General features: G+C 48.2%; 1 protein-coding gene across 1 annotated transcript; it reads right to left on the bottom strand.

Annotated features, from left to right (window-relative positions):
• Positions 1–2246: 2246 nt before the first annotated feature.
• On the bottom strand, positions 2247–3233 carry LOC119448928 (uncharacterized). Its single transcript, XM_049666565.1, has one exon. It carries the CDS (start codon positions 3216–3218, stop codon positions 2247–2249), a length of 972 nt encoding a protein of 323 aa, XP_049522522.1. The 5' UTR covers positions 3219–3233.
• Positions 3234–9202: the final 5969 nt, after the last annotated feature.

Below are 9202 nucleotides of genomic sequence, written 5' to 3'. Positions count from 1 at the left end.
CTAAGTACCCAAAGTCTTGCCTCCACTGAATACCTGCGAAGCGAGTTGGCATTGTACACCATTGACCGAACCAAAATCCGGAACTCTTCTCAAAGTTCACAGTTGCTCCAGAAGCTGAGCAAAACTGCTGCGTTATGGCAAGGGCAGTCTCCACACTTTTCTTGTCAGCACAGAAGAAGGCTATGTCATCTGCATAGGCAAGTACCCGGATCTCATTGGATAACAATCTGAACCCATGAAAGGTAGGATCCTTCAAAATTCGTGCACAAAGCGGTTCCAAGTACAAAGCGAATAACAGAGGTTACAAGGGACAACCTTGTCTTACTGATGCCCTGAGGTGGATAGATTCAGATAGACAACCATTAACTATTAGCCTTGTTGTGCCATTAGCATAACACATGGAGATGCCTTTAAAAAGAAGAGATCCAATGTTTATGTGCTCTAAAACACTAAACAAGAAGCAGTGATTAACTTTATCAAATGCTTTTGCCAAATCAACCTGAACTATTGCAACCTGACCCGCACTTTCTGTCACACACTCTAGCACAGACCGTGCAACGTGGATATTTGTCTGAATTGATCTTTCTCTAATGCCACATGTTTGATGGTCTCCCACCAATGATCGAATTACTTCTTGAAGACGACTAGCTAATATCTTAGCAAATATTTTGTAATCCACGTTGCAAAGTGATATGGGGCGATACCCCTCGACTTTCTGCAATTTTGTTACATCACTGCTTTTTGGAATAAGTACTGTGTGCCCTTGATAGAGCTTGGCAGGTAGGTACCCAATCCTGTAAGCTTCTTCATACAGTTTAAGCAGAAAGGGAGCCAATATAGAGCAGAAACATTGATAAAATTCCGCACTCAAGCCATCAGGCCCAGGAGTTTTGCCTTTAGTTAGCGAAGCAATGGTTGCTTCCACTTCCTTGATATTTATGTCTCTGTCAACGTCATCGCATTCTTCTTGACTGAGCTGTGGCAGCAACGAAATAAAGTTTTCCGTTACAGCTTCACTCTTAATTGCTTTATGAGACTGAAGATATTCTCGTAATGATCCGTGAACGCTTTCATTATTGTATCCTGGTCATTAACAATCACTCCGGTATACTCTATCTCGAGAACTTGCTTCGACAGAGCATGCTGACGCTCATCACCAAGCGAACGACTACAAGGCTGTTGCTCCAAATACCGACGAGTACGCGCTCGAACTAGTGCACCTCTGTATCTCTCAGTGTCCATTGTCTGCATTTGTGCCTTAACGTTGTAAATGTCCTCAATGTACTTGCCAGGATGCAGGCATTCAAGTTCGTGTAGCGTATCTAGCAACTTGCACAACTCTTTATATTTTCCTTTTTTCTCAAAAGACAATATGGAAGCTTCTTCAATGGCTATCATTTTAACCTCTTGCTTGAATATCTCCCATTGCGCAAAGACAGATAAAGAATTACGACTTGAAACGTCAATAAGAATTTCCGGGACGCGCTTGAGAAAAGGCTTATGTAAGAGTAACTGATTGTTAATTGTCCATAAATCCCAGTTCATTCGCGAACTTTGACACTGCCGGTTGCCAAAACAAACCGACACCAAACAATGATCACTGAAGAACACAGGGTGCACACTGTAGCCGTATAGTCTAGGGAGGATAGGTAAAGATACACAAATCCGATCAAGCCTTGCATGAGATGTACCTTGAAAATGTGTGTAGCGAAAAGGGACCTTTTCATGATCCCCTGCATCAACAAGCTGGTAGTCACATGTCATGGCATTCAAAACGTCAGCGCTGGTATCATGGCGTTGCCTTGTAGACGACCGATCCTGACCACTACACACACAATTAAAGTCACCTAAGACAACTAATACACGGTCATTGCGTAAGTGCTGGGTCAATGAGAGAAAGTAGTCCTCCCGGTCGCGTGCCTTACGTGGCGCATAGACGCAAAGAAACCTCCAAACATGACTATCCATATTGACATCACACCATACAAGGCGCCCTTCCCTATCAGTGCACAGTCCCAACACGTTGCATTGCCGCGTTTTTCTCACAAATATCATACTCCGAAAGAAATGGAGCTACAGCAACCGCTGTGTCGTCATCGGATTCAAATTTTGTTTCCTGAATTGCAATAACATCTAACGCTCGGCTACGCAACAAGTGTAATAACTGACCCTGCCGTCGCTTACTACGTAAGCCACGGACATACAGTGTTCCAAACGTTAAGGGAAGGGCGCCCGCCATGATTCCACTACTGAGGTGCAGCGCCTACACGTAGCGCTGCTACCTTTGTTCTGCCTGTCCCATCCCTTTGAGGTGTCGCAGCTGCAGCAACTTCTTGAACTGCAGCGGCATCTGCACTCACAGGGACTCCATGAAGGGGTTTCTTCGCCTTAGCCGCGGCGACCTTTGGCTCTTTCCCAGAGCACTCCAAATCATCTGCCGGCGCTGGACGCTTCTTTGATGTCTCAGTCATTTCAGTATCCTCGGCAGGATGAAGCTGGTCCCGAAAAGGTGGTGATTCGGCCCACGTTGCACAAGGGTCCTTTTCACGGTTAGTCACTGTTTGTTCTTCAGTAACCTTCGCTGTAGCTGTGTCCGCAGCTGTCGATATTTGCACTTCTTCAGCCCGGTGGTCTTCAGCAGGCGCTTCGCCAGAGGCATCTACGACCTCACTTACATCCATGAGGTGGTTAACGATGGTGTCATCGTCCACCGGTTTACTGCCACGAAGCTTGTCAGCATACGTGCCAACGCATGCCTCTGCGTTATGACCATAACGGTGGCACTTCGCGCAGGGTGGTGTTTTGCACTGTCTTCTTATGTGCCCTACTCTGTTGCATCGAAGGCACAAGGGAGGTCGTCCGGGAATCAAAAGTAAGCATTGATGTCCGAAGATCGTCAGAAGATGAGGGAGGGAACTGGTAGAGAGGCCTTCTTTGAGCGTGAATTCTACATCACGATTCGTCATCTGCCAACTCTCCATGCCTTCGCAACGCCACATTTCTCTGGTTATGGATTGCACTATGCCATACGGTTCCAACGCTTCAACGATACGTTTCTGTTCTAGGTGAGGAGGAAGCCACAGAAGCTTCATTTTGATGTTCCTGCTTTCTGGGTCGATGACAAGGAACTTGAGTCCTTTGACTAGTAGCTCACCTTTATCGACGAGCTTCTGCTTGGAAAGGCTGTTGGCACAGGTGACGAGCCACAGGTGGCTCATCTGATACTGGCCTGCTCCGAGAATGGAGAATGTCCTTGGTATCGAGCACCGAGAGCAGGGCATCACGAAAATCCGGGGCGCGGTACGGCCGACCAGCGAGGTCCGCGTGTAGGAACACTGAGTTGAGAACGGTGTTTCCCGATGGCAAACGAGGAAGAACGATCTTGTAATTACCGGTAACGGTAGACGGTGCAAGAGATCCTCGGCCTAGGGCCGATGCGCTGTTACCAGCAGAGCACATTTTGAACACGGCCGTTCGAAGCGGCTTCTTCTGCCACGCTTCCAAGGGTTGCATTCATGCGAACCATATGATTGCGTTCGAGCGCCCTCGGCGACAGAAACCACCTAGAAACGCGGTACGCGCGAGCGGCGCAGCGTGGCGCCAGTGGTCAAACGCTGTACCTACCAGCAATTGTAGTGTTGCGACCCGGTAATCCCCGCAGTCGAATCCCATTATTCTTTTAACACGAAAATGTTTTATGCCGGGGTCCACCAAGACTTCACTGACGTATTTCCGTCACGGAAATACGTCATAGAACATAATACAAAGAAAGAAACCAGAAGAAAAAGTTCCACAAACATGCAAAATTTGGAAATCGAACCCACGACCTCTCGGTCCGCGACGACAGATCGCCGAGCGTTTAACCCATTGCGCCACAAACGCATTTGCAGAGAGCTACACAGACGCGCCTTATATATCTAACACTCCTCCGTGTACCCGCGCTCTTGCTCGGGGCGGTGCCGCCGCCTACGAGCAGAAAAGAGAAGTACTGCATTATGACACTAACGCGCACCGACAGTGAACGCTTCGGTGGTCTCAGCACTACGACGCCTCGATGCCAGCATTCGAAGGGACGCTGGCATCAAGAAGCACTACCAACGCCACCTAGGTGGCGTTCACCGTACTCAGCACAGCGGAGCGTGGCCTCCGCAATTAGCTCTGAAAATGTTTCTGAAGTTGATCGCGGAGGCTGCAATTACGACGCGCTGTACGCGCTGATTTGACTCGGTGACGATTCAGTTACGTGCTTTGTCTTGCGCGTTGTATTAGTGTGTCAGTTACGTGCTTCGTCTTTCGCGTTGTGCTAGCGTGTGCAGCGTAGTGCAGCTTCCATATGCACGACGGTTGCTCATGGTCATCGACGTTGGTAGTCGTGATGGAGGAGACGTGCCACCAGGCGTCAGCGTGGGTGCATCAACGCCTAAGGGCGCTTTAGCCACAAAACACCAATAGACATTATATATCAATGTGCAATAAACATTACACTACTTCTGTGAAGACACGTTTCACTTTCGTGTTCTATACCGATTCCTATATAAGAGGGATCAACCACATTTTTTTCTTTTTCGGCACTATCACCAGCGGGGTGGTCCAAGCACTGTGCCTCACGCGGTGCACAATGCCTGCCTTCTCCATATTAAGCAGCTCTTGTTCTACTTGCTCGCGTAACGCGTATGGCACATGTCTCGCTTTACAAAAAAAAAAAAAAAAAAAAAACCGGGAGTAGCGCCTTTCTTAAGCACAATACTAGCGTGAAACCCTTTAACGGCCCCGTATCCTGGTTGAAATACCTCGCGGTACTTATCAGTTAGCTGTGCTTTCTTCACGTACAGGCGCTCTCAGAATAATTCGGAACGCCGGACACGCAGCAGCGTGCCGGCGGTGTATGCGCGCAGAAAAGTAGTACCATGGTCTGCGCGTGCGCGGTCTCCCTAGCAAGCAAACTTTGCTCCGTATTGCACCTAGATTCGCGTTGTGTTGCTACAAAACGGTGCCCTATGTGTCCCTTAGCGTTTTGATAAGGGGCGCTGGGTGGGTGGTGTCTGTGACAAGCCGCGTGTGCGGATGCACGCGCGTTGGAGCAGAAGCCGTCGTGCGTGCGTGTTCGTGTGCTTGGATGACTTTTTTCTTTTGCTACTTTGCTTCCTATTTATCATATGATCACATTATTTCCCGTAGGCGACTGTGACTAACGCTCGCAAAGGACGGTGGTTTCATCTGACGAAACCGTGAGCATATCGGTGGCCAGATTGATAAAGAGATACGAATATATTTGAACCATGCCAGTGACACGAAGTTCACCTTTTTTTCCTATCGAGGCAGCATGCCGAAAAGAGTACCGATCGATGTGCGGAGAAGAATAACTGAGCTTTGGTTACAAGAGAAATCTCAGCGCGAGATATGCCACCTCACAGGGAAGTCTTTAAGCGCGGTCAACCGCATTATCCAGGCATACAGGGATGAAGACGGCCGACTGTCAGATGCACCACGATCCGGAAGACACAGATGCACGTCGGAAGAATGCGACCTTCTCATTGTTGCTGCAGCAGTCGCCGATCCTTTGCAGAGCGCCGGCCAGATTAAGGCAGCACTGAACCTGCAAGACAGTGAGGAGACAATCAGAAGGCGCATGCGAGAAGCTGGTCTTCGTGGATTTGTCGCGGCGCAAAAGTCACACCTGACAGATCGACAAAAAGCCAACGCCTCCAATTTGCCAGGGCATATGAGCACTGGACTAGAGAAGAATGGACGCAAGTGATATTCTCGGATGAATCGACCATTTACGTCGCGGTGGGATCAAGAGCGCCGCGTATGGGAGACCATTACAACTGCAGGTATTTTATTTCTTTGGTCTTTGCCACACCAAATCTTCCGGCGCGCAAAAGGGTTTCATCTAGAAAGACCAATATTTTTTTTTCTCATCGTGTAGGTACGAACCCGGGTATGTTTCTGAGACCTACAGTAGCGGCCGCTGTGCTGTCAACGTGTGGGGAGCAATCAGCAAAGAGGGCCTCGGTCCGCTAGTCCGGCTGTCCCCATCGTTCACAGCTGACGCCTCCTGTGAATTCTGGACTACCACCTGGTGCCATACGCTCTGGACGGGCCATTTAAAGATGGCTGCTACTTCTTCCAGCATGACCGGAGCCCGGTGCACACCGCCAGAGCTGTGCAAAATCTGCTTCAAGAGCGTGCCGTTTGTGTCCTTGACGGGCCTCCGAAAGGTGTAGACTTGAACCCGATAGAGAATGTGTGGGGCGCAATGAAGGAAAGTTTGTCCCGCATGAATCTGGTAAGTGCCAGTGCTGACGAGCTCTGGCTCGCCATAGCCCGAGAGTGGAAGCGCCTTAGTGAGAAGGACTTCGTAGAAGCGCTCTACGAGTCTATGCCACGCCGGCTACAAGCTGCAGTTCGCGTGGACGGCGGATTCACGCGATATTAAAGCTGAGAATAACAATCGATTCTTTCGATTCTTTTGTTTTTTATGGGAAAATAAACCCAACGTTCTTCCTGATATTTAATTCTGTTTATTTTACATTCCACTCGCACAGCCTCTCTTTCTTAGTGTTGTAGTCTACCGCCGAGCAAATTGTAGTCTACCGCCGAGCAAAAGAAATAGCTGTCTGCGCCAACAAATAAAGACATGGGATCAAACATGTAAGAATACTCGATACCAAACAGCCAGATTCCGTAATTGATTGGTACACAAATATGCGCAGACGTCCTAATGTGATGCGCAAATCAAAGATTGTGGTGTCGTGTAGAGCTTAAGATAGCATCTTTTTGATGGAGGCGAAAATGCCCGAGCGCCGTGTGCTAAGATTTAGGTGCACGTCAATGAGCCCAGGTGGTCGAAATTTCCGTAGCCCTTCACTACGGCATCTCTCAATTTCGTGGTTTTGGGGCGTTAATCCCGAACAATTACGATTATAGTACTCATGCAGTCACTTCGTCTGCATGAAATTGGACTTGACGAACATGGCGCGTTATTTCCATTCGTGAACTGTTTTATTACCGCGATCACCGACACACCTGTAAGGGAGCGGTCGTGTAATAGTCCAAATTGAACTCTTATTACCGAGCTAGTAGTACCATGGATTGAAGATAACTAAGTAGAAACTTATACTTCGTAGAACAGACAGACAGGTTGAAAAGAAGGCAGGGATGACCTTGTGCCCTTGCCGCTTCAACCTCAAGTAGTAATCCCAGAATGAATGCAGATAATGACGAGAACACGCCGCAAGGAATCGAATTGAGGTGCGCAGTACGATACAGGGCCTGGTCCGTCCAGCCCATCTTGTCATAATGCTAAAGGGCACCTAGCGCTACCCATTTGGTGCAAGACAACGCCAATCGAGATGCACTAGGGAGCGAAACTAGCTCGCTAGGGAGGCCGCGCATGCGCACACCTTGCGTGCATTTATCCGCCGGTGCGCTCCGCCGGCGAGCGGCTGCGTGCTCGTTGTACCGAAGAAGCCTGCAGCGTATGCTGTCGGAACACAATCCCGCAGGGCTTGCTCAAGAAATGTGCCGTACTCACACGTTGCAGCCAGTTGCTCGAGTCCTACTATGACGTCACCTATGCTTTCGTGCGGTTCTTGCTTGCTTTGGCTAAGACGGTATCTTTCCGTAACCACGGAGCACTTGGGGGTGTAGTGCTTTTTCAACGTTGCGATGACCGCGTCATACGTCTCCTTGGTAGGCGTTTTCGGCAGAAGAAGGCTCCTGAGCGTGACGTATGCCTTCTTCCCGATTGACGTCAGTAGCACTTGCAACTTCTTATCCTCTGCGATGTAGTTAGCAGCGACAAAACACTCGAACCGCTCGAAGAAAACATCGCAGTTGTCAAACTCTGGAAGCTTTCCGAGCTTGGCACCCTGAACCGCTGCTGTTTTTCCGGCTGCCTGGATCCCATCCTCGTCGCCAGTCATGTAACTTCAGAGCCGTGGCATGCTTTTCGAATCCTTTATTCAGGCATGCCAACGGGCAGCCACAAAACAGCACAAAGAACACAGTAACGTAGGGCACACACCCATATATACAAGTAGCTCCAGGTTACACATGCGCAGTGGCGACCATTCATTTATCACTGCAACTTGACAACCTGCGACACGTGTAGCCTATTGCGATATGAACCCAACACCAGTCAGAATTAGAGGATGTTTTGCCGCATGCACTTCAACCCATTTTTGTTCTGTATATTTCCTTTACATGATCCGAGTACACTGTAATTGACTTGGATAAACGTAATCCTGCACAGACTCCAGAAGCTGATTGCCGATCATAATTTCTTGTTGCCTTGCCAGGATACTGAACATAACTTTTGCCTTCTGCCTATTAACTTCAACCCTACTCTTACACTTTGTCGATTAGGGTCCCGAATCATTTGTGGCAATTCATGAAGAGGACAATTCCCTGAACAGGACAATTCCATCTGCAAACCAAAGGTTGCTGATATATTCGGCGTTGATCCTCACTGATAAGCCTTCCTAGTCTAATCGCTTGAATACTTATTCTCAGCATGCAGTGCATGCAGAGTTACCGTGCTCTACAGCATGCAGTGCCGACTCCTTTCTTGATAGGCAATTTTCTACTTTTCTTGTGCAGAAGGTAGGTAGCTCTGGAATATTTGTAGATATTTTCAAAGATATTCATATATGCCTCCTGTACTCTCTCATTACGCAATACTTCTATGACTGCTGGTATCTCTACTGAATCAAGTGCTTTTTCATAATCTATGAAAGACATATAGAGAGGTTGATTGTACTCAGATTTCTCATTTACCTAATCGATGACATGGACGTGATCCGTTGTAGAGTATACACTTCCTAAAGCCAGCTTGTTGTCTTGGTGGATTGAAGGCAAGTGTGGCCCCGATTGTGTTGGAAATTATCTTGGTGAATATACTATACAATATTGGAAGCAAGGTAATGGTCCCATAATTATTCATTTTTGGAACCCTTAACTGGCAAGATAAGAAAGACTTGACCTAGAATGGTTTTATTGCTTTAGTTAGTCTTTACCTTTGCTTAAATACATGCCAATGATATATTAAACGGTTTCTCTAAAACTCCGCGAGATACAGTAGGTCAAAATTATTGGGCGGGATGCCGGTGTGTCTTCGGCCGTTTGTATTGTTGTTGTCGTTGTTGTCGCGGCTGTTGTTTTTCGTGGTGCCAAGCTCCCCGACGTGCGCGGGGAACCA

Source organism: Dermacentor silvarum, chromosome 4, assembly GCF_013339745.2.
Source record: "Dermacentor silvarum isolate Dsil-2018 chromosome 4, BIME_Dsil_1.4, whole genome shotgun sequence".
NCBI classification, from domain to species: Eukaryota; Metazoa; Arthropoda; class Arachnida; order Ixodida; family Ixodidae; genus Dermacentor; species Dermacentor silvarum.
Note: the sequence above shows the minus strand (reverse complement) of the source record. Positions and strands in the feature narration are given on the sequence as shown.

What these genes read in the sequence shown, in the direction of transcription:
- LOC119448928 (XM_049666565.1), bottom strand. Translation starts at nt 3,218, where the DNA reads ATGAGCCACCTGTGGCTCGTCACCTGTGCCAACAGCCTTTCCAAGCAG.